This window comes from Aquarana catesbeiana, linkage group LG06 (genome assembly GCF_042186555.1).
Source record: "Aquarana catesbeiana isolate 2022-GZ linkage group LG06, ASM4218655v1, whole genome shotgun sequence".
NCBI classification, from domain to species: domain Eukaryota; kingdom Metazoa; phylum Chordata; class Amphibia; order Anura; family Ranidae; genus Aquarana; species Aquarana catesbeiana.
In genome coordinates this window covers 271,572,700-271,599,230 of record NC_133329.1, presented here as the reverse complement: position 1 = coordinate 271,599,230, position 26,531 = coordinate 271,572,700, and the positions used below count along the sequence as shown (strand labels likewise).

Sequence of the window (26,531 nt, the reverse complement as noted above, 5' to 3'; positions counted from 1 at the left end):
TCTTTGCTCCGTCTCAGTGACTCGCGATCGGATTTTATCAATATCTTGGCGAATTAGACCCATATCCAGCTGGACTGCTTCAATCTTTGTTGATAGCGTGGATTGACAAGTAGCAATGGCTGTCATAACATCCGCCAGCCAGGGGGGCCGAGTGTCATCCGACTCCATAGTGTTTGTCTGCGGAGCCCTTTGGGTGCTGCGTGTATGGAGGGCCTCCGGGGGGGGGGGACAGTTGAGAGTCTGAGGGGAGTCCGGTTGTGGTGGGAAGGTCAACTTTTTACCCCCTTTGTTATATTTTGCGCTGGAGTTCCTGCGCCTCATTCAGGTGACAGTGGCCCAGATCTGGGCGATTATCAACAGCTGGCTGTGGGAACCTGTCCGCAGAGTGAGGAGTACTCAGGCAGTAGGTAGGGTAAAGTGAATGTCCCCTTTAATAGTTCTTCCCCTCACCTGCAAATGTATGGTGCAGAAGCAGTCTAGATCAGGCCTACACTGACCAACAGGGATGTTCAGCCCATCCACCACCCTGCACAGCCGGGGTGGGAGGGGTGTGGGCGCTCTAGGATCCGATCCTGCTATCAGGCAGTCTTCCCCAGCCATCCCAGGGTCTCCTCTACCAGACCAGGAGGATCCGGCGATCCTCCAGTCAAACTGACGGCCTGGAGCTCCAGGAGAGGCCGCCGTCGCGGCCTAGTAAAACGTGGGGAGGAGACAAGAAAAGTTCAGGGCCAGATCACGGGCTATCTACCGTTCAGGTTCAGCTCACCCGCCTCCATCCACGGTCTGCGGCATCCGGTGAGGCCCGGCAACAGATCCGACCACAGCAGAGGCTTCCCGGTTCGCCGCGCGGGCCGACAGGAAAGGCCGCGGCTTCGGCCTAGTCGCCCGCGGTAGGCCGGGAGCTGATCTCGGGCCAGGAATCGAAAACTCTCCTCGGTCTTTAGTAGATAGGGAGTCCCTCCCAGTCAGCAGGGATGCAATTATTGCGGTATTGGAGCCGATGAATCCGGATTTTACAGACGGAATAGTGGAGCTCACTAAAGAACCAACCGCTCACAGCGCCATCTTGGCCACGCCCCCAGTTTTTCTTTTTTAATAAATCTACAAATATGTCAAGAGGATCCCCAAATCCAGATGTGAAAAACGTGTTCCATCTTTCCCAAAAAGACTCATGGCTGTGTTAGATCAAAAGGGTGCTTCTACTAAATACTGAGCAAAGGGTCTGAATACTTAGGACCATGTGATATTTCAGTTTTTCTTTTTTAATAAATCTGCAAAAATGTCAACAATTCTGTGTTTTTCTGTCAATATGGGGTGCTGTGTGTACATTAATGAGGAAAAAAAATGAACTTAAATGATTTTAGCAAATGGCAATATAACAAAGAGTGAAAAATTTAAGGGGGCCTGAATACCTTACGCCCCCACTGTACATATGAACATTGTTTTCACTGTTCATATCACTTTGATTAATTAGCATGGCAACTTATGCTATTTTTATTTCTATCACCAACTGTCCTGTTGTGTTGTTGCCAGCAGCTTATATTCACTTTTTTTTTGGATTTCATTTTGAACTTTTTGCCTGCACAAAAATCTTCTTTATTTTCATGTACACTAGTCTACACTGGCAGCCCCTAAACTTGAGTTTAGGAGCTTCTGGCTTTTTTTTTTTGCCAAAGCTCCTAAACTCAACTCCATAAAGCCTGTATATCAATGTATACCGACAGTAGGCTTCTAGTAGAGTTTGGGAGCTGCCGCATTTAGGTGAGCTTCAACCTCCCTCTCCTGAACATGGAAGAATTGCATTCAAGATAGGAACGTTTTTACCGCCGGCCACGGGAAAACACGACAAAACCGATGCTAAAATGTGCAGCATTTTGCGCTTTGCCGCAGAAGCTGATGATCTGGTGCTTTGTTAAACTGCCATATCACCTTGGTAGCAATTGTCATGCCAGAGGTCTTTTCCCCCTAGGTAGAGGGGGAGGGATTTCTTTTTTATTAACAATTTAACCACTTGACCTCTGAAATGTTTTATCCCCTTCATTGAACAGGGAATTTTTTGCTATTTAGCACTGTGCTATTTTAACTCGCAATTGCTCAGTCATGCAACACTGTACCCAAATTAAATTTTCTACTTTCTGTTAAAAAAACATATCCAATAAAATCTAATTTCTGCCTAAAGCTAGGTCAAAATGTATTCTGCTACATGTCTTTGGTGGAAAAAAAAAATCCCACATCTAACACTGCTTTTTTGGGGACACTATACAGTTATGGACACTAGCAGAGTTCTGATCGTCATCAAGATCTGTACAGACACTATACTAGTAATGGCGGTGACAGTGACTTATAGTATGACCGTGATAGTGTGGTGGATAATCTTGTTCTAACTGATACTGCCTGGGAGGGACACTGACACAGGCATTGCTAGTGACACTAATACTGTATACTGTCACTGTACTAATGACGCTGGCTGGGTGACAAGGCATTCAAAGGGTTAACTGGAAGGCAATCAAGGGTTTAAATGCACCTAACAAGTGTATGCAAGTGTATATGTGCTGCTTGTACTCACCCATAATCTGGCTGGTCTCTCTCCCCAAATGAAAAAAGCTCAGGGAGGAAGAAACCAGACAGATTCTGTATGTTTTAGTTTACAAACACACAGAGGTCTGTGCTGTGATAAGCCACAGCTGAGCACCAGGTATACAGACAAAATCATTGACTGTAACCAGCTAACAGACTCATGCTATGCCAATCAAAGCACAGATCAGCAGCTGTGCGTGCCTGAAAACCAGGAATTAAACTGTGACGTACCTGTATGTTGCCTAACCTGAAGCTGCCACCCTGCAGTAAGTGTACTGAGGGTGGACGGCAAGCGGTTAAAGAACAACTTAACCCAATATGCATTCCCCAGCAAGAGCCTGACAAGATGATATATCAATCTATAAATATTACCTGAACATAAATCTGGCCTTCTGTGATTTCATATGGTCATCTTGCCAACTCAGCTCTTTCTGACCATCTGTAGATATGGTGACCGGACCCTAAAAGTGTGAGAAGTCTATTAAAATAATAGCTGATAAAGATATTTGGCATATATTTCAAATTAGTAAACTCTGTAGTTTAGTTTAAATATATCTTCCAGCATGTACAGGAATAAAAACACAAAAGTAATTACACTTTAAAATGTAGATATATATCTATATTTTTTTTTTATTCATGTGAAAAAGTAAGTATGCCCCATGGAAATGGTTGCCTTTTTCAACATATTTGAACAGGTGAATGAATAAATGAATGAGTGACTTGTATAGCGCTACCTATGCGAACTGAATCGCCTCAGGGCGCTTTTTCACCTACCAGCATGTCTTTGGAGTGTGGGAGGAAACCAGAGTACCCGGAGGAAACCCACGCAGGCACAGGGAGAACATGCAAACTCCAGGCAGGTAGTGCCGTGGTCGGGATTTGAACCAGCAACCCTATTGCTGCTAGGTGAGAGTGCTACCCACTACACTACTGTGCTGCCCAGGTGAACATTAGATCTTATGCCTACAGATAAAGGTGACATATACTGGTATGTGAACACAAAATTGACATGGTCTATTTATATTCATATCTAATAAAACAAATATTTATTATTATTATTATTATTATTATTATTCAGGATTTATATAGTGCCAACAGTTTGTGCAGCGCTTTACAACATTGGGGCAGACAGTATAATTACAATACAATGCAATACAATATAGGAGGGATCAGAGGGCCCTGCTCGTTAGAGCTTAACATCTAGAAGGGAGGGTCAAGTGAAACAAAAGGTAATAGCTGTGGGGGATGATCAGCTGGAGAAAATGAAAATACAGTTGTTAGGTGTGGATAGGATAGGTTTCTCTGAAGAGAAGGATTTTCAGGGATCGTCTAAAAGCTAATAGAGCAGGTGATAATCGGACAGATTGGGGGGCTTTGGAAAAGTCCTGGAGGTGAGCATGGGAGGAGGTGATGAGGGAGCTAGAGAGCAGGAGGTCTTGAGAAGAATGAAGAGAACAATTAGGTTGGTATTTTAAAACTAGGTCAGTGATGTAGCTGGGGGCAGGGTTGTGGATGGCTTCGTAAGTAGTTGTTCGTATTTTGAATTTAATTTGCTGTGTGAGCAGAAGCCAGTGGAGGGATTGACAGAGAGGAGTAGCAGATACAGAGCAGTTGGTAAGGTGGATGAGCCTGGCAGCAGCATTCATGATGGATTGAAGGGGGGATGGACTATGTAGAGGTAAGCCAATGAGGAGAGAGTTGCAGTAGCAGAGACAAGAGATGACCAGGGAGTGAATTAAGAGCTTTGTTGTGTCATTAGTTAGAAAGGGGCGTATTTTGGAGATGTTGCAGAGGTTGAGGCGGCAAGATTTGGACAGCAATTGGACATGGGGCTTAAAGGAGAGTTCAGGACTACACCTAGCACCTTGGAGTGTGGGAATGGGCTTATGGTTGTGCCTACAATTTTGACAGAGAGATCAGGGGAAGAGGCACGTGGGTGAGGAAAAATGATAAGTTCAGTTTTGGATAGATTAAATTTGAGAAAGTGGTGTGACATCCAGACTGATATATCTGATAGTAAATTAGTGATACGTGAGGAGACTGAAGGAGTGAGCTGAGGGGTAGAGAAATAGATTTGGGTGTCAGCATAGAGGTGGTATTGGAAGCCATGGAAGGCTATCAGCTGACCCAGGGAGAAGGTGTAGAGTGAATAAAGGAGAGGTCCAAGAACAGAACCTTGGGGGACCCCAACAGAGAAAGGAAGAGGAGAGGAGGAAGTAGAATTGTAAGTAATGCTAGAGGTGCGGTTGGATAAGTAGGAAGAGAACCAGCAAAGAGTACAGTCGCTGAGACCAAAGGTGTGGAGTTTTTTGAACTATGCAGATTATTCATGAGAAAGCACTGCACTACATTTACTAAAACTTAAAATCCATGAAATTAGAACCAGGCATTCCAGATTGGGTGCCAGTGATTAAAACTTTCTTAGGGAGTATGCAGGTGGAATCTGTCTTATATAAACCTTAGATATGTAGGGTTTGGTGTTCTTTGCTATTGATGTGTGGTGTCACCGTGCCAGGATCAAGGGAGCACTTTAAGGTCTCAGAAAGATACTTCTGTGTACCTATGAGTTTAACAAGGAATTTAAAAAGAAGCTCCCAAGAACTCAAAAATTTTATTTGAGGATCTGCAGGCAACAGCTGCTGTAAAAGTGCATGCATCAACAAACAAAAAGAGATTGGACCAATTTAACCTGCAGGAGAGGTGTGCCAAGAAAAAAACATTTGCTGTCAAAAAATATTAGCACAAGACTACCAGATTCTTTTGAAGGTATAGGCAAAGACCAGGCCTAATGGAACAATGTGCTATTGACCGATTAATCAAGGATAGAATTGTTTAGCTGCAGTAACAGTAGGCATGTTTGGCACAAACTAAAGGCAGCATTCCAGTGAAAAACCACATGCTAAAAGTGAAGCCTGATGGTGCTTTGCTGATTTAGGCTGGGTTCACACTGGTACAGCACGACAGTACTACGACTGTGGATCAGACTTTGCCCTGCAACTTGAAGTCCGACTTCAATGAACGGGATCCGACTTTGATCCCACAAAAGTAGGCCCTTTGTGTCTGGTATGAATCTTTAGGGGAAACTCCACGCCAAATAAAAAAATTAAATTGCCATAGGGTTCCCCCTCCAAGACTATACCAGACCCTCCAGTCTGGTATGGATTTTAAGGGGAACCCCCACGCCAAAAAATATGGTGTGGGGCCCCCTCCAAAATCCATACCAGACCCTTATCCGAGCATGCAGCCCTGCAGGTCAGGAAAGGGTGTGGGGATGAGTGAGTGAACAGTGCCCCCCCCACCCCAAGCACCTTGTATGCATGCTGATAGGGACAAGGGCCTCTTCCCGACAACTCTGGCCGGTGGTTGTCGGGGTCTGCGGGCAGGGGGGCTTATCGGAATCTGAAAGCCACCTTTAACAAGGGGGCCACCAGATCCCGGCCCCACTCTATGTGAATGAATATGAGGTATATTGTACCCCTACCCATTCACCCAAAACAAGTGACAAAAATAAAAAACAGTACACAGTTTTTGACAAAGTAGTTTATTAAAGCAGTCTTTTCTCCTTCCGATTTCATCTCCCTCCGACAATTTCTTTATCCTCCGGTTCTTCTCCCTCCGCTGATGACATCTTCCTCTGATTCTGTTCTTCTCCCTCCACTGATGTCTTCTCCCACTGACAGTTCTCCTCTGCCCTCTGTCTTCTCCCACTGCTGGTTTTCCACTCCCCACTGTCTTCTCCCTCTGTTCTCCCTTTGATCTTCCACCAACGCTCGCTCCCGCTGTAATGCTGGGGCCGCCATGTGCAATTACTTATACAGCCATGGGGCGTGGCCACCCATTGATGTCATATGGAGGCCCCACCTCCTTGTGATGTCACCTCCCGTGGCATGATGGGGTGGTGACATCACAAGGGGGCTGGCCTCTGGAGGAGGAGGGGGACTCTAAGCTGTGTTTTTTTTTTTTTTGGTGCAGGGTAACCCCTTCAAGATCTTTAGAGCACAAGTCGCATGCCAAAGTCAGATCAGTTAAGACGATGATCCAACTTCAATGAGATTCAATGGGCTAAAGTAGAATCAAAGTCAGACCAAAGTAGTGCAGGAACCTCTTACAAAGTTGGACTGACTTGTGTCGGACCAGTGTGAACCCAGCCTTAGGGCCTGAGCAGCTTGCAGTCAACGAGCCAACAATGAACTATGCATCATATCAAAGTGTGCATGATGAGAGCATGTGGCCATCTATATAAAAGTTGAAGCTGAATAGGACAGTAAGAGCCCCCTCCTCCCACAAATGACCCATTTTTGGAAAGATTATATTTTTTACCACTTTTTTATTTATTTTTTTTGAAAAGAAGAAATATTCTGGTACTGATTGGGTCAAAACAAGGAGCTTGGTAATGGTGCACCAGATACATTGCATACAGATCACATACAGAGGGGGTTGGCAATGAGGGGGTTAATGTGCAGGGTAAGGGAACTAAAGAGTCACTGAAGAGATAGGCTGGAGATTATATGTATAGGATAGGACAGGGGGGTTAAAGGATTAAACTTTACTTGAATCTGCAGCAGTCGCTGATTTCTACTGTGTTCAGAAACTAGTTACATAGTTAAGCCTCGTACACACGATCAGATTTTCTGCAAAGCATCAGACTTTTGTCCAAAGGGCATGTGCCGTGAACTTGTCTTGCATACAAACGGTACACAATTGTCTGCCAACAAACACAAACGTAGTGACATACTAGACGTACTACGAGCAGATAAAGAGGAAGTTCAACTGTCAGGCGCCACCCTTTGAGCTCCTTCTGCTAATTTTGTGTTAGTAGAAGTTTGGCGAGTGTTGATTCACGCTTTTCATTTTGCACTTTTCATTTTGTCATTTTCATGTTTCTGAATGGCCATTCGTCAACCAGACATGTTGCGGAATCGGAGGAGATAACGCGTTATTTATTATTGACCTTGGAGTTATTGCTTTGACCCAAGTCCAGTCCAGGAACAGGAGGAGGAGGATTTCTTGGACCAAAAATCGATTGCTTTATTAATTGTGACCAATTATGTCATATGCCTTTGCTGCGGGAGCTCCAGGAGAATAATCCGGATGATTTTCGGAATTATCTCCGGATGACGGACCCCTACTTTCACCAACTCTTGGCATTGTTGACCCCCTATATTAAGAAGGACACATGCATGAGGCTTTTATTTAATTTTTTAGTTGAATAATAATTTGATTTGGTATATTTTCTATATTTCTGGATGCATAGAATGCACTTTTTAGTTAAGTTCTATTGGCAGATAGCATTTCTAATTTTATTTGTTTTCTTTTTTTTAATGTACAATAAAAAAAATGTGGAGAATAATACTTGGCTATGTGTTTTACTTCAAATGACAGTTTGGGAGTAGGCAGTTACAGTTAAAAAAATCCAATGTAAAATGAACAAGGGACACCAACATAGTTGTATCTTTGATCTTAAAAACTACGGGATAATGGTGCTGTGGTAACTTGCCCAAAAACAAAAAAACAAGCATAATAATATTATTCTTGATATCACTAGAAAATATGTTTGGCAGAACTCCATCAGTATCACCAGTATTACCAGCAAAGCAGCTTCATTATTAACACCTTAACCTCTTCCTGCCCCCTGGCCGTCACGCCTTTCGTTCTGGGTGGACGTCATATGACGGCCCTCCAAAACGACTGCTCCCGCCCCGCAATGCGGCGGCCGCGCCCTGTTGCTGGGACGCGGTGCGACCCTGATCTGTGTAAAGAGCTGCTCTTTAACCATGTGATGGGTTGTGTTCAATCATAACTGGTCACATGTAAACACGGAGATGCTGGTAATCGGCGCTCCTCGCCTCACACTGATCATCAGCGCCCTGATTACAATTAGGTGCCAGCAATGCCACTGCCAGCAATCAGTGCCCCCAATTGGCACCAATTTGTGCCCACAAGTGCCAGCAATCAGCGCTCATCAGTGCTGGCTTCCAGTGCTGCCCATCACTGGTGCCCATCAATGCTCATCACTACTGCCCATCAATGCCCATCAGTGCCACCCATCCGTACTACCTATCTGTGTCCACTAGTGCCGCCTATCTGTGCCCATTGTCCACCAGTGCCACCTATCAGTGCCCATAAGTGTGGCATATTTGTGCCTCCTCATCAGTGGAACCTAATTAGTGCCCATAAGTGCTGCCTCATCAGTGCCACCTCATCAGTGCCCATCAGTGCTGCCTCATCAGCGCCCATCAGTGAAGTAGAAAAGTTACTTATTTACAAAAATAAGAAACTTTTATATTTTTAAAATGTAAAAAAAAAACAGGAGTGATTAAATACCACCAAATGATAAAAATTTCACATGGTTACAATGTAGCATGACCGCGCAATGTCATTCAAAATGTGACAGTGCTGAAAGCTGAAAAATGGCCTGGGCAGGAAGGGGTTATAAGTGCCCTGTATTGAGGTGGTTAAAGAAGAAGAGACTGTGCGCTGCATTTCGAGATTTCATAATTTTGAATGTTAATTAAGAACGCTAGTTTACAAGACCGACCACGTCTGGCTCGTCCTTGCTTCCGAGCATGCGTGTTTTTACTTTGGACTTTTGTTTGGCAGACTTGTGTACACACGATCAGAAAATCTGACAACAGACCGTTGTCCGCGGAGAATTGCCATCCAACATTTGTCCGCGGAAGATACGACAACAATTGTCCGATGGAGCGGTCGGATTTTCGGCCAACAGTCTGTCATCCCACAATTCCCGGTGGAAAATCCGATTGTGTGTATGAGGCTTTAGTCTGGTTGAAAAAAAAGACATAAGCCCATCCAGTTTAACCCACAGAGGAAAAAAAACACACACACAAATAGAAAACTCTCATATACAAAATCTTTTACCCACAGTTGATCCAAATGAAGGCAACCCCCCCCCCCCCCAATAAATAAATAAAGCATAACCCTTTGTATTAAGATATGCTGTTTTCAATAAAGTCTTAATCGTGAAAAAAAATAAAGCATGATTCAATTTGCTCCAGTGGGCAAAAAATTTCCTACCTGATCCTACAAGAGGCAATTTGAATGTCCCCCATAAGACAGCTCCCACTCGGTTCTATGCTCTTAGAGGTACGGAGTGATGTCCGACGTCACTTACGCCTTCCGGCCTTAAAGGGATGATTTTTTTTTTTTTTTTATCTCTTAAAAGGCAAAATTACTTTTTTTTTTTTTTTTTTTTTGCTTTTAAGTGTAAATGTGAGTTCTGAGGTCTTTTTGACCCCAGATCCCGCAATAAAGAGGCCATGTAGTGCTTATTTATATTACAAGGGATGTTTACATCCCTTGTAATAGGAATAAAAGTGAACTTTTTTACAACGTAAAACTAAAAGTAAAATAAATAAAAAAATAAATACAATTTAAATGACCCCGTCCCTCCGAGCTCATGCACAGAAGTGAATCCATACGCAAATCACACCCACATATGTAAACCGTGTTCAAACCACATGTGAGGTATCGCCGCGATCTGTACCTCTAAACAGGTAACCTGCAAAAAATGTTAAAGTATCGCCTATGGAAATACCGTAGTTTGTCGCCATTCCACAAGTGTGTGCAATTTTAAAGCATGACATGCTAGGTATCTATTTACTCGGCATAACATCATCTTTCACATTATGCAAAAAAATTGGGCTAACTTTACTGTTTTTTTTTTTATTATTATTTAATTCAAAAATGGGTAATTTTTCCAAAAAAATGAGTTTACAAGACCGTTGCACAAATACAGTGTGACATAAAATATTGCAACAATCGTCATTTAATTCTCTAGGGTCTCTGCCAAAAAACATATATATAATGTTTGGCGGTTCTAAGTAATTTTCCAGCAAAAAATACAAATTTCAACTTGTAAGCAAAAAGTTCCAAAAGAGACCTGGTCTTAAAGTGGTTAAATGAAATTGTGTTATGGCCACTGCTACCCAGATGTTCTTTTAAATAAATATTAGTAATGAGCTCTGCATGGTTTGAAATTACCAGGTCCAGTAGAGCATTATTTCTAGTCGGGGGCTCTATGAACAGGACCATAAAATTGTATGTAATATAGGTTTATACATTTTTGCCCTTTAACTGTTCCAGCAGTGTCATCAATCCAGTCAATTTTGGGGTAATTTAAATGCCCCATTATTATCACTGTCCCAGCCCTTGCAGCCCTTTCTAACTGTGCAATAAGCTGAGTCCTCACCTACTAATCACAACACTGGATGGCCTATAACAAACTCCAATGATTAACTTTGTAGTATGCACACCCATATGCAGTTCCACCCATAATGTGTCAGTCTCATCACACTCTATCAACTAGGTCCTCTTTCACACTTACTTTGAGATCACTTCTCACATAGAGACAGACACTACCACCTTTACATTTTACCCTGTCTTGCCGAAAAGGGAGCATAGCCAGGAGTATTAATAACCTAATCATGTGACAAATTAAGCCATGATTTAGCAATACTGATTAAATCATAGTTCCCTTCATGCACCAAATCTTCCAACACACCTATTTTGCTTGGCACATTTCTGGCATTGTTTAACACACACTTTAGTTCATTCACTCGTTTGTTAGTTTAATTTTTCCCCCTTTCCTCATCTTTAGGAGGAAGGGGTAGAATCACAAATATAAATGCACATTGTTTATGTCAGATGATGCTGTGATTGGTCTCTTTATGACCACAGTGATCCTAAGATACAGAGCTGCCAGGATCTGCCTTGTACACAATATATATGCAAGGAGCCATCTGTGGCTCTGTTCACTGGCATTAACTGCTACACTTACAGATTGGGGGCTATTTCTGGAGTTACATTTATAAAACATCACTCCTGAAAGAGGCATCAGTATAGTGGTTAAAGTAAATACAATTAATAAAACAGATTTATAAAAAAAAAACTATGAGCAATCTTTAAAAATGTAACAATGGCTATTGGGGGAAAAAAGTAGTCTACACCACAGGTGCAATCCACCCTATTTAAAGTTTCAGTCCATAGTGAACACTTATTGACTTAACTTTAAAAAAAAAAGATGAATAATGCTACTTAATACTCTCCTCCTTTCCTCTCATCAAAAGTCTATGTGCCACAGAGACCTTTGTAAGCAATAAACTAAAAGGACTGGAAATGAGAATGACAGTATCTGCCAATAAGCAATACATTATCTGTTTTTATCCATTTTGCCTTATTGGGAAAGCTTGTCCCAAACACCGAAGACTACTGACAGCAGGTGATGCATTAGCTTTAATGTATTTTACTTGGGCCTCTATGGCACTAATGTAAATACTACCAAATCCATAAAAGACATCATGCCTGAAGAGGTCACTTCTGAGATGTTTGTAACTGGAAAACGTAAATCTCTAGATGGCACAGTGACAAAAGAATTGATACAGGGTACTTTGTACTGGAGAGTTTCCTTCAGTGTAACTAAATGTTAGCATATACAAGCTATTTACTGGGATACTGTAATGAATACCATTAGGCTAATGCCACTATTTACACCCTGATTAATGATGGCACCATTCAGTCTCAATAATTTCTTGCTTAGATGATTAATAGTTACTGTGTGAGACAATGATAAGTGAATCAAACAGGCCCTGAAACTTTTCATTATTCTAAAAATGTTGTAGTTTTATTTTAAGCCTTTAAAGCAGTATTATACTCAAACATTTATTATATTGCAGCTTACAAATTCTTAGATGTGATGGCTGTATTGGTTTTCTTTTTTTAGGCTTTCTTTCTTCTGTTTTTGCCCGGTGATTTGACAAGTAAGTCTGTTTTTCAAAAGAACAAGCCCTCCAGTAGTTTCAGGTTTAAGACAAACCATGTAACACTAGCAGGGATGTTTACAATGATCAGCTTTTTATTTATTCATATGAAACTCTTATTCCAAAAGGAAAAAACGGTTTGCTGTAAATGATTATACAGTGTTAACTGGAGTTTGGCTTCTATGGGTTAGTATATTTAAATTTGTTAGTACATCTAATACTCTCTACCCCCAAGACTGACAGTGCTGCTGTCCAAAAGGTGCCCCCTGTGCTGCTACCTCCAGAGTGTAGGCACTCTAATACAGGAAGTGTGTTATTGTTCAGATCACCAGGTGAAAACACAGGTGGGAAAAAATGTAAAAAAGGAAACTAATGCAACCACCACATCTAGCAGTAATAGATTACTTTTTTTTTTTTTTTTGGTTGAATACTGCTTTAAATGTTCACAAACAGCATATATACAGATATAAATATTCCACCATATGCTTCATTTACTTGGCTTTACCCATATCCACAGATTTTGTCTGGGAGATAAGGAACAAAGCAAAGACTTGAAGAAAATGTACTGGAATTGTGTTATCTTAGGACATAATGTGATTTCCATTCAAGTCTATGTAGCTACAAATTGCACCACACTGCACTAAACTCCCACAAAACCCTTTTTAAAATCACATCAGAATCGCACTGCATATATTTGAAAGGCGTCCATAGAAACTAATACTATTTCACTTGTCATGTGATGCCTAACACATCAAAAATTGTATCAGCGTGAACAAGATATATATATATATATCTATAGATATATATATATATCTATCTATAGATAGATATATATATATATCTATAGATATATATATATATATATATATATATATATATATATACACACACACACACACAGAGTTATTTACGAAAGGCAAATCCACTTCGCACTGCAAGTGCACTTGGAAGTGCAGTCGCTCTAAATCTAAGGGGTAGATCTGAAATGAGTGGAAGCTCTGCTGATTTTATCATCCAATCATGTGCAAGCTAAAATGCTGTTTTTTATTTTCCTTGCATGTTCCTCTCGGATCTACAGCGACTTTACTTCCAAGTGCACTTACAGTGCAAAGTGGATTTTCCTTTAGTAAGTAACCCCCACAGTGCCTTGAAAAAGTATTCATATCCCTTGAGATTTTCCACATTTGGTCATGTTACAACCAAAAACGTAAATGTATTTTATTGGGATTTTATGTCATAGACCAACACAAAGTGGCACATATCTGTGGAGTGGAAGGAAAGTGATAATTTATACTAATAAATATCTGAAAAACGTGGCTTGCATTTGTATTCAGGCAATACTTTGCAATTACAGCTGCAGGTCTTTTTGGGGATGTCTCTACCAGTTTTGCACATCTAGAGAGAGAAACTTTTGCCTGTTCTTTGCAAAATAGCTGAAGCCCTGTCAGATTGGATGGAGAGCGTGAACAGCAATTTTGAAGTCTTGCTACAGATCCTCAACTGGACTTTGACTGGGCCATTCTAACACATTAATATACTTAGATCTAAACCATCCTATTGTAGCTCTGGCTGTATGTTTAGGGTCGTTGTATTGCTGGAAGGTGAACCTCCGGCCCAGGCTCAAGTCTTTTGCTCTAACAGATTTTCTTCTAAGATTGTCCTGTATTTGGCTCCATCTATCTTCCCATCAACTCTGACCATTTTCCCTGTCCTTGCTGAAGAAAAGCATCACCACAACACAATGCTGCCACCACCATGTTTCACGGTGGGAATGATGTGTTCAGGGTGAAGTGCAGTGTTAGTTTTCCGCCACACATAGCGTTTTGCTTTCAGGCTAAAAAGTTAAATTTTGGACTCATGTGCCAAGAACACCTTGTTCCACATGTTTGCTGTGTCCCCCGCATGACTTCTTGCACACTGCAAATGGGACTTCCTATGGCTTTTTTTTCAAAAATGGCTTTCTTCTTGCCACTCTTCCATAAAGGCCAGATTTGTGGAGTGCAGGACCAATAGTTGTCCTGTGGACAGTTTCTTCCACCTGAGCTGTGGATCTCTGCAGCTCCTCCAGATTTACCATGGGCCTCTTGGCTGCTTCTTTGATTAATGCTCTCCTTGTCCGGGCTGTCAGTTTAGGTGGACAGCCATGTCTTGGTAGATTTGCAGTTATACTATACTCTTTCCATATTCGGATGATGGATTGAACAGTGCTCTGTGAGATGTTCAAAGCTTGGGATATTTTTTTAGAACCTAACCCTGCTTTAAACTTTTCCACAATGTTATTTCCGACTTGTCTGGTGTGTTCCTTGGTCTTCATGATGTTGTTTGTTCACTAAGGTTCTCTAACAAACCTTTGAGGGTTTCACAGAACAGCTGTATTTATACTGAGATTAAATTGCACACAGGTGGACACTATTTACTAATTAGGTGACTTCTAAAGGCAATTGGTTCCACTACATTTTAGTTAGGGGTATCAGAGTAAAGGGGGTAAATAGAAATGTATGCCACACTTTTCAGATATATATTTGTAAAATAATTTGAAAAACATTTATCATTTTCATTCCACTTCACAATCATGTGCCACTTTGTGTTGGTTTATCACATAAAATCCCAATAAAATACATTTACGTTTTTTGGTTGTAACATTACAATGTGGGAAATTTCAAGGGGTATGAAAACTTTAAGGCAATATACATACACTGTATATACAGCAGACACAATAAGTATTGAAGAAGTCACCATTTTTCTAAATATATTTCTAAAGGTGCTATTGACATGAAATTTTCACCACATTGGTAACAACCCATGCAATCCACGCATACAAAGAAACCAAAACAAACACACTAACTGAAACTTATTTAATATTTCGTACAAAATCCTTTGTTGGTAATGACAGCTTTAAGACGCCTCCTGTATGGAGAAACTAGTCATATGCATTGCTCAGTTTATGGTGAAATTATATTCTTTCCTCTTCTGGCTAATGGCCCCAACAGTGCTCACTGGAACATTCAGAAGTTTAGAAATCCTTCTGTAACCAATAGCATCAGTATGTTTGGCAACAATAAGGTTGCAGTCTTGAGAGAGCTTTTTGCTTTTACCATCATAAGAGGTTTTTTGAGTGACACGTTGGTAATGAGACTCCTTTTTATAGGCCATCAGTTGAGACCAGCTGATATTAATTTGTACTGAATAGAGGCAGGATTGCTTTCTAACTACTGATAGATTTCAAAGAAAAGAAGGAAAACCTGTGCTACCAAGTAAAAAATTTGTGTAACTGCAGCTGCAACAAAAACCGCAAATATCAATGAGGTGAAAAATTTAAATAAAAAGAAAAAATTGTGCGCTTGTATTAGATACTTAAATCTATATTTCTGTGTGATTGTCATAAATAGATGAATAAATGAATAAACACCATCAAAGTTAATAGTAAATTAGAAGTAAATAAGAAAGTCGCTATGCTACACAGCAAATAGCGATATGTAAATCAAATAATTACATAGTTAGTTACATAGTTAGTTAGTCAGGTTGAAAAAAGACACAAGTCCATCCAATCCAACCATATAAAAAAAAAAACGTACAATCCAATATACCCAATACTATACCCACAGTTGATCCAGAGGAAGGCAAAAAATAATAATAATATTAACCATTCCATACAGATAAATATAAAAAACTTATGTGCAAAAAAGCATGGTTATTCCACCCAAGTGCAAAGTCATAAGTGTGAAAGTTCAAAATTGCATAATGAGTCGCAAAAAAAACGCATATCCAAAGTTCACAAGTTGCATTCCTTAGTGTGTATAAAGGAATAAGGGGACGTGAAGGGACCTCCAACCACCAGTGGATCCAAAGGTTGATAACAGATGTATCCTTACCAGACGCGTTGGATCTCCTTTATAGCAAGGTCTTAGAAGCATACAGATTTAGCCCTCTGCAGGGACAGGAGATGACAGCTCACCACACGACCAGAGATGATTCCGACACTTCCGCGTTGATGTAAACACTCCCTCGTTTTAAACTCGTGGATAAAGAAGGGGAGAAAAAAACTCCAATAGTGTAGTAGGTAAAAAAAGGAATTGTATTGCCTCAGACAACTAGGCATCTTACAAAGACATCCAAAGTATAAAATATAAAAGCCGTCAAAATATAAAAACAGCAGAGACGCCCGTGCTAGATTACATATTAGATGTAATTAGACGTAATTGTTCTACCATCAATGACTTTAGAGTTCAATCTAAGATACTTACTGAGAGGTTTCCGGAAAAAGGATACGAATCTTCTTTCCTTGAGGAAAAAATGAGGGAGGTGGAGTTGTTAGATAGGGAGTCACTCCTCAGAGATAAAAGTAGGGTGGAAACTCCTGAAAGGAAAGAGTCCATTTGTCCCTTTATAAACGGGCTATTCTCATCAATACTCCTTGATTAGGAAACTGATGTACAAGCACTGGCATAACATAAAAAATGACAGTGTATTAGGCCCTCTACTTCCTGAGAAACCTCGTGTAATTTTCAGAGGAGTACCTTCTATTAGATCAGCTATAGCCCCTGGTGTCTGCGACCCTCCCATCAGAAAACCCATGTTCTTTCAGAACCTGGTTGGGTATTATAAATGCAAAAACTGTGCTGTTTGTACTATTAATGACATCAAAGACCGTAAGGTGGAACAGTTTCACTCTACCAGTACCTCGAGGACCTTTTCAATTAAATCCTTCATTACCTGTTCCACCACCCACGTAGTATACCTTCTAATTTGTCCATGTGGATTACAATACGTGGGCCGTACAGTACGACCCCTTCAGGTTAGATTAAATGAGCACATCGGAAACATCCGAAGAGGGTTTATAGGTCACCCAGTATCCAAACACTATTTGGATGTACATGGGCAAGATCCTAAGGGTACAAAATTTATAGCCATAGATAGACTTAAGACACCATGGAGGGGAGGTCTGAAAAAAACGAGCTATATCCAAACTTGAAATGGAGTGGATATATAAAATGAAATGCTTAAAACTTCGTGGGCTTAACGTGGATGTCGAGATTAATGCGTTTATCGACAATGCTTAGGCGATGTTGTTGGTGGACGCATTGATTCCGATACTCGTGAGAATATTCTGTTTGTTCTTTTTTCTTCTTTTTTTCTGTGTTTGGCTACATTGTAGTTTTTTGTATAAAATGTAAGGGGATACCATGTCCAGATATGGCTGCCCTCTGAATGTAGAATTGCATATACATAAACATAAGAATTAATGCATGATGATTCTTAGTAATATATCCCTAAAATACATTATTTTTCAATAATATAGTAGTTGTGGTCTAAGGAAGGAATAAATAATACACCGTTTGGATTTAGCAGTTTTCATTTTTCTTTTCCTTCCTTTTTTTCGTTTAGTTCTTTTGTTGTCAAATTGTCCATTACTTCTTTATCCACGAGTTTAAAACGAGGGAGTGCTTACATCAACGCGGAAGTGTCCGAATCATCTCCGGTCGTATGGTGAGCTGTCATCTCCTGTCCCTGCAGAGGGCTAAATCTGTATGCTTCTAAGACCTTGCTATAAAGGAGGTCCAACGCGTCTGGTAAGGATACATCTGTTATCAGCCTTTGGATCCACTGGTGGTTGGAGGTCCCTTCATGTCCCCTTATTCCTTTATACACACTAAGGAATGCAACTTATGAACTTTGGATATGCGTTTTTTTTGCGACTCATTACGCAATTTTGGACTTTCACATTTATGACTTTGCACTTGGGTGGAATAACCATGTTTTTTTGCACATAAGTTTTTTATATTTATCTGTATGGAATGGTTAATATTATTATTTGATTTACATATCGCTATTTCTGTGTAGCATAGCGACTTTCTTATTTACTTCTAATTTACTATTAACTTTGATGGTGTTTATTCATTTATTCATCTATTTATGACAATCACACAGGAATATAGATTTAAGTATCTAATGCAAGCGCACAATTTTTTCTTTTTATATACTGATAGATTTCAGCTGGTGTCTTGGCTTTCCATGTCTTTTTGCACCTCCCTTTCTTCATGCGTTCAATACTTTACCTGTGTCATTCCATTTTATTATATATAACTTAATTTCTGAACTTATTTAGTTTCTTTGTATATATGGATTGCACGGGTTGTTACTGACACGGTGAAAATTTTGTGTCAACATTTTTACCTAGAAAAATGGTGTTGTGTTCAATACTTCATTTACCTGCTATATATATATAGATAGATATAGATATATCTATATCTATCTATATATCTATATCTATCTATATATCTATATATATAGATATATATATATATCTATATATATAGATATATATATATATATATCTATATATATAGATATATATATATTTATTTATATATTATATATATATATATATATATATATACACATACACATACAGTAAATATATAAAAACTATACCACACTTTGTAGGCCCAGGCAATATACATTTCCAGGTGAAAAGCATAATAGAGGCTCTTGATGGTAATGGTTCACTGCTGATCATAGGTTTAATCACCTGAAGTAGTTTTACGCTATTCATTGCTGTGCTGAAGAGATGATTTTTTATAACTGTACATCTGAGAGGGCTGTTAAACTGAGCTCACGCATTGTCCTCTCAGTGATTTCTGTAAGATATTGACACAGAATAATGCAAAAGCACTACAGCTGTTATCTACCAAATAAGGAAGATAACTCGCTAAATTGAATGGCTAAGAGGAAAGTCATGGAAATGCATCTGTGGTCTTCAAAAAAAAAAAAAATGGCATTTTAACCATCTGTTCATTTAAGTAATTTTCAGAAAAACATGCTGTAAAATATTTTTTATGGTGATCTAGAGTAAAATAAGGTAAGTGGAAAACAGCTTAATAGATCTAACATATAACACATACACGATAGGTCTTGAAATTCATGCCTGGGAATCTTTTGTATTAATTTGGCTTGATATATTATATTATTTCTGTATTACTAGATAATTTGAACACAGAGGAAAAAATATATAATTAGCCCCTTTTGTGGGTAATAGGTAACAGTGGTTACTTTTCTGCACTGTTATTTTTTAATAAAGTTCTTGGTTTAGACTGCAGTGATCAAGCCATCACATGTTCCAGGCTCTTTGTGTTTAGCAATAACAGCTATTTTTCTAGGAGACAAGCTGCTCGACCTAGCAGAGGGCAGGAAGCTTCAAAGCAGAGCTCTTGCCGGGTAAAGTTATACAACCAAAAAGTAAGAAACTAATAATGTGCTGACTAGACCATTATGAGAGTCCTAAAATTACAACTATAGAGTTGGTAAAAATTTTTTACAGTTTTTAACATTCTGTTTCATTTTTCTCTTTACCAAACAGCACCATATTGCTTCTACACAAAACCTTCAGCACAAGAACCAGCTCCAGAATTTCCCAAGCTTTATCCCTATTATATTACTATTAAACCATCAAATCCTTTATTGAGCTCTTAAAATTCATGTTTTACAAAAAGAATATAATTAAACCTCTGGCATATATTGTATACAACACCCTTTTCAAAAAGTGTCTACAAAAACATTATCAATGTATATAGGTGCAAAGAGGACTGTTGTCCAGAGTAGTCACTCATATTTCAATGGTCAAAGAAATTAAGAATCTGGTTGTAATGGATAACAGTTTCATTTTTGCACTTTTTATTCACTTCCATCTACGTGTATTGAACTGAACTCAACTACCTGAATTCTCTAGCTGTTTGACTGTGTCTGACATTATACAACATACAATTCATATACACTACATTACCAAAAGTATTGCCTTTACACGCACATGTTTTTTAATGGCATCCCAGTCTTAGCCGGTAGGGTTCAATATTTAGTAGGCCCGCCCTTTGCAGCTATAACAGCTTCAACTCTTCTGGGAAGGCTGTCCACAAGGTTTAGTAGTGTGTCTATGGAAATGTTTGACCATTCTTCCAGAAACACATTTGTGAGGTCAGACACTGATGTAAATGTGCAGGCCTGGCTCACAGTCTCCGCTCTAATTCATGTGCGTGTAAAGGCAGGCGTCTCAATATTTTTTTGGTCATATAATGTAAATCTCTAAGGAAATGGTAGACTCCTTTGATTGTTGCTGTGATGCCAGTCTTATTTTACAAAGTCAGAAGTGTAAATTTTAAATTAAACTTACACTCCAGTCAAGTGAATGATGCCTTACAGAGTGCATTAGTTAAAGCAGACAGAGTTAAAAAGATAATGGACTTACTGTCCCAAATCATTGAGGTAAAACTGTTCAAATTGAACTTTTTGCTTAGGCCACAGCCACAGAACTACAGTACCTATGTTCACAACTAAATTATCTCTTCCTAAACAAACTAAAAGCCCAACAAACAAGGACCAAGAAGTCATTTCATGAATGATGGCAATAAACCAACCACAGCATTGGCCAGAGCCCTATAGGTGGCATGTCTTCACGTCTTTATCCCAAAGATCGATGAAGGCCAAGACCCCTTAGTAAATAAATCCAAAGACATTGCCGGTTGCTTCCAGGAATACTATACTTCACAATCGCCTACTTCATTCCACCTTAGCCCAACCATCAAATTAATTTTCCCAACAAATTTTTCCACCCTCTTAGTGACAATTAGACAGGATTTATGCTGCTAAGATTCAGACCTCCATTTGGGGTTCTGGAAAAACAACATCCTAAACATAAATATATCCCTCATATTCCTGTACCATCTCTAATACCTGTCAGTGCACATCCCAACTTCCTTTCTCAAAACCTCCTTTCTCCAGCCTAATGCATGCTATTTCTGTAGGCCCATAAAGCCCACAGGCTAAACTGCACCCTCTTCTTGAGGGCAAAAACCCTGGAATGTATTGGCTTCCCAGATCACCTGGTCTGCTACATAGAAGTCCACATATCTAAAGTCCTTGACTGATGTATATCTTATAAATGTAAATGCTGAATAATCAATTTCTAATGTATGCTTTCAAAACTTGCCTTGGAAGGAGAGTGGGAGGGGAAGAGAATACCCCTGCAAAATTATATATTATATATATATATACACACACATTATATATATATATATATATATATATATATATATATATATATATATATATATATATATATATATTATATATATATATATATATATATTATATATATATATATATATATATATATATATATATATATATATATATATATATATATATAGTATTAAAATGTCAGGTTTTTGTGATGTAAGAAAATGAGACAAAGATAAATCATTTCAGAACTTTTTCCACCTTTAATGTGACCTATAAACTGTGCAACTCACTCAAAACAACAAACTGAAATCTTTTAGGTTTAGGGAAGTAAAACTAAAAAACTAAAATAATGTGGTTGCATAAGTGTTCACACCCTTAAAGTAACACTTTGTTGAAGCACCTTTTGATTTTATTACAGCACTCAGTCTTTTTGGGTATGAGTCTCAGCATGGCACATCTTGACTTGGCAATAATTGCCCACTCTTTGCAAATAACACTCCAAATCTGCTGGATTGTGAATGCAACGCCTGTGCACAGCCCTCTTCAGATCACCCCACAGATTTTCAATAGGATTCAGGTCTGGGCTCTGGCTGGGCCATTCCAAAACAATAATCTTCTTCTGGTGAAGCCATTCCTTTGTTGGTTTGGATGTATGCTTTGGGTCGTTGTCATGCTGAAAGATGAAGTTCCTCTTCATGTTCAGCTTTCTAGTAAAAGCCTGAAGGTTTTGTGCCAATATTGACTGGTATTTGGAACTGTTCATAATTCCCTCTACCTTGACTAAAACCCCTGTTCCAGCTGAAGAAAAACAGCCCCAAAGCATTATGCTGCCACCACAATGCTTCATTGTGGGTATGGTGTCCTTTTGGTGAAGTGCAGTGTTGTTTTTGCATCAAAAATATATTTTGGAATTACGGCCAGAAAAGTTCAACCTTGGTTTCATCAGACCATAACACATTTTCTCACATGCTTTGGGAGACTTCAGATGTGTTTTTGCAAAATTTAGCCAGGATTGGATGTTTTTCTTTACAAAAAAAGGCTTCCGCCTTGCCACTCTACCCCATAGCACAGACATATGAAGAATACGGGAGATTGTTTTCACATGTACCACACAGCCAGTACTTGCCACATATTCCTGCAGCTCCTTTAATGTTGCTGTAGACCTCTTGGCAGCATCCCTAACCAGTTTTCTTCTTGTCTTTTCAACAATTTTGAAGGGGTGTCCAGTTTTTGGTAATGTCACTGTTGTGCCATATTTTCTCCACTTGATGATGACTGTCTTCACGGTGTTCCATGGTATATCTAATGCCTTGAAAAATTTTTTGTACCCTTCTCCTGGACTTATACTTTTTAACAATAAGATCCCTCTGATGCTTTGGAAGCTCTCTGTGGACCATGGCTTTTGCTGTAGGATGTGACCAAGAAAATGTAAGGAAAGACCTACTAGAACAGCTGAACTTTATTTGGGGTTAATCTGAGGCACTTTTAATGATGGCAGGTGTGTACCGACTCCTATTTAACATGAGTTTGAATGTGGTTGCTTAATTCTGAACACAGCCACACCCTCAGTCACAGGAGGGTGTGCACATTTATGCAACCACATTACTTCCTTTTTTTTTAAATTTTTACCCCCCCCCCCCTTCAAAAAAAGAGATTTAATTTTGTTTTTCAAATGAGTTGTACAGTTTATAGATTAACATAAAAGGTGGAAAATGTCCGAGATGATTTATCTTTGTCTATTTTCAGATAGATAGATATTGCACCACTCTCAAAATTATCTGTCAGGCAGGAGCGCCCTGAATCACTCCATCACAACTATTAATCCATGATTTTCCTTGTCATTCAGGATGAAGTCTTACTCATACAATTCAATCAAACCGACTCAATATCACTTTTTTCTGTAAGGCCTCATTCACACGAGGCGGACTCCGTTTTCACGGAGCCTGCCTTGGTCCGCTGGCTCAGCGGGAGATCTCTCCGTTCATCTCTGCTGAGGCGGCGGATGACAGGTCTCTCTCTGCTCACTGAGCGGAGAGGGGCTTGTCAGGCACCGCTGCTGCCTATGGAGGGATCGGATGAAAACGGACAGCGTTTCCGTTTTCATCAGATCTCACCCGATCCGATAGCGATGGATCTGGACGTAGGGCCGTCTGCTTTCAGCGGATCGGACCGGGTCGGATGTCAGCGGACATGTCTCCGCTGACATCCGTCGCTTCATAGGTTAACATGGAGCGCCCATTCAGGTCCGCCGTCAAAACTGACAGGCAGACCTGAACGGTCCGATCGTGTGAAAGGGGCCTAAGAGAGATGAAAACAATTCATTACATCCAAAAAAAGTGACCCTCTGTGCCACTCTGGAGGGCAATGCAGATCTGCCACTTCTTTACTATCCAACTTTATGTAGAAACCCTAAGGCTGGTCATTTTCTATTTTTGATTTGAGGAATCCTTCCCACTGAGTCATTGTATTCTGACAGCGAGGGGACTTCCCCACCATCAAAGTACACTCAACAGCAAAGTCAGCTATGGTTGGTGCCACTGATAGAGAAAAAAAATCAAACAGGCTGGTTGACATGTGTAAAACCAGCCTGCCTATACATGCATCAAAATTTGGCTGGTCCCTGCTGAACCGGACAAATTTCAATCGATGTATGGCTGGCTTAACACGCACAACCATGCCCATTGAAAAACTGTGCCTTGAGATACACAAAAGAGACATAGGTAGATAGACTATCTCCTACTCCCACCTAAAATGTCCCTGGAGGGCTTCTACTCCACATTAAGGATGAGCTCCGGCGTGTTCGCACACTCCACGTGCAGAGCCCGCCAGGAAGTCGGCACAGCGCTACGCTAATCACAGGCAGTGAGACATTTTCCCGATGTGCAGCTGCAGAGATCGGGAAATGTCTCACTGCCTGTGATTAGCGCAGCGCCGTGCCAACTTTCTGGTGGGCTCTGCACGTGGGCTGTGCGAACACGCCCAAGCCCATCCTTACTCCACATACATCAAAAAAAGGGAAAGGGACCTAGGTACCACTTTCAGCCCCACACAAAAAGGAACATATCCTGTTTTTTCCTCAAAAATTCTTAATTTCCAGCAAAGTTCAGAAGGCAGGTCTCAAACTTCTTTCTAGATGGTACCAAGTTCCATCTGTTCTCCAGACAGATTTCCCACAGGTCTGTCTCCTCTGCTGCAGATTCCAACAGCCCCCTGCCACTTTACTACATACATTTTGGGTATGCTCAGTTCAGTAGACTAATTTGTAGAGTCAGTAGACTAATTTGGGGCAAACTTATCTCCATCATACTTAAAACAACTTTAACCTAAACAATAACCTTGCTGCTCTTCTCCTCCACCTGATTCCCATACCAGAAAAAAAAGATACAAACATTTCCCACTTTTTCACCTGATTAATGCCATGAGGGCAAGTATCTACCTTTGCTAGTAATTACCTAAACCTCCCTCTCTATCAGTACGTAGATATCAAAAGTACAATATATTAAAATGGCGGAGGACCTCAGCTGCTCTCAATTAAATGAGGAATAATTTAGAAAAACGTTATTTTATTTGACCGAATTTACCTACTCTCCTGAATGTTGCCAGGCACTCTCTGACCCTTGACTAGCCTAAGTTGAATATGGACATTACCTTCCCTATCTGAACTTTCTCCACCTCCTTGTCACACTACACCCCTGTTAGCCCCCTACTGCCACCCCAGTCTCCCTTCTAATTACTTTCCATTCCCCACCTTTTTTTTTTCCCCCCAACATGTTACTGCTACCCCACAATGCTTTTCACATCACCCCACCCAAGAAAATACATAACATGTGAAAGACATAGGGAGCAGCATTTTTATTCCCTCTATATATCAGTAGATGTTGCACCCACATAGGCCAATGCCACTGCTTCTCCATATTATTGTATGTGCTTTTGTGTACTTCTCCCGCTGGTTTTTAAAAATTGCAAAATGTGTTGAGTCTTAAGATACATACAGGAAAAACAGGCTACTTTTTAAATATGTCACGTTTTCAGCCAGACAAATATCTCTCACTTCTTGGTTAGAGTTAAAGAACTCAAAAAATGTAAGTACTTTAACCCCTTGCCGACTGGCTCAGGCCGATATACGTCGGCAGGAGGGCACTACAGGCATATTAACGTACCTGTACGTTGCCCTTTAAGACGCAGCATTGTGGGCGCGCGCATGCCCGCCGTGAGCTCCATGAGTGTGATCGCGGGTTCCGCGGACTCGATGTCCGCGGGGATATCCGTGATCGTCTCACGGAGAGGAAGAATGGGGAAATGCTGATGTAAACAAGCATTGCCCCATTTTTCCTAGTGACAGGACACTGATCACAGCTCCCTGTGATCAGGAGCGGTGATCAGTGCCATGACACACGTAGCCCATCCCCCCTACAGTTAGAACACATTCCTAGGACACACTTAACCCCTGCAGTGCCCCTACTGGTTAACCCCTTCACCGCCAGTCACATTTACACAGTAATCAGTGCATTTTTAATCGCACTGATCGCTGCATAAATGTGAATGGTCCCAAAATAGCGCCAAAAGTGTTCGATCTGTCCACCATAATGTCGCAGTCATGCTAAAAATCGCAGATTGCCGCCATTACTAGTAAAAAAAAATTATTAATAAAAAAGCCATAAGACTATCCCCTATTTTGTAGACGCTATAACTTTTGCGCAAACCAAACGCTTCTTGCAATTTTTTTTTACCAAAAATATGTAGAAGAATATGTATCGGCCTAAACTGAGGAAAAAAAATGTTTTTTTTTTATATTTTTTTGGGAATATTTATTATGGCAAAAAGTAAAAAATAGTTTTTTTTTTTCAAAATTGTCGCTCTTCTTTTGTTTACCACCAAAAGAAAGCTCTATTTGTTGGGAAAAAAAGACGTCAATTTTGTTTGGGAGCCATGTCGCATGACCGCACAATTGTCAGTTAAAGCGATGCAGTGCCGAATTGCAAAGAAACGCTCTGGTCTTTGGCCAGCCAAATGGTCCGGGGCTGAAGTGGTTAAAAAAGTGCTGGCTTATAGGGGCTTAAGTACAAGGAGGTGTAAGCCAACTCATGGACCACACTATTTAATTTACAATATGACCGAGAATATAGCTATTTCTATACTCCCAATGCTCTACCCAGCAGGTGCACT

The 26,531-nt window shown here is 40.2% G+C and overlaps 1 protein-coding gene across 4 annotated transcripts in view; it reads right to left on the bottom strand.

The window, feature by feature from the left end:
- The window catches only part of PARD3B (par-3 family cell polarity regulator beta), a 2,266,259-nt gene that overhangs the window by 1,699,633 nt on the left and 540,095 nt on the right, over nt 1-26,531 (bottom strand). For all 4 annotated transcript variants that reach the window (XM_073633364.1, XM_073633363.1, XM_073633365.1 and 1 more), the window contains exon 5: nt 2,950-3,038. In XM_073633364.1, the coding sequence (XP_073489465.1) occupies nt 2,950-3,038 (89 nt within the window). The remainder of the gene's footprint in view (nt 1-2,949; nt 3,039-26,531) is intronic.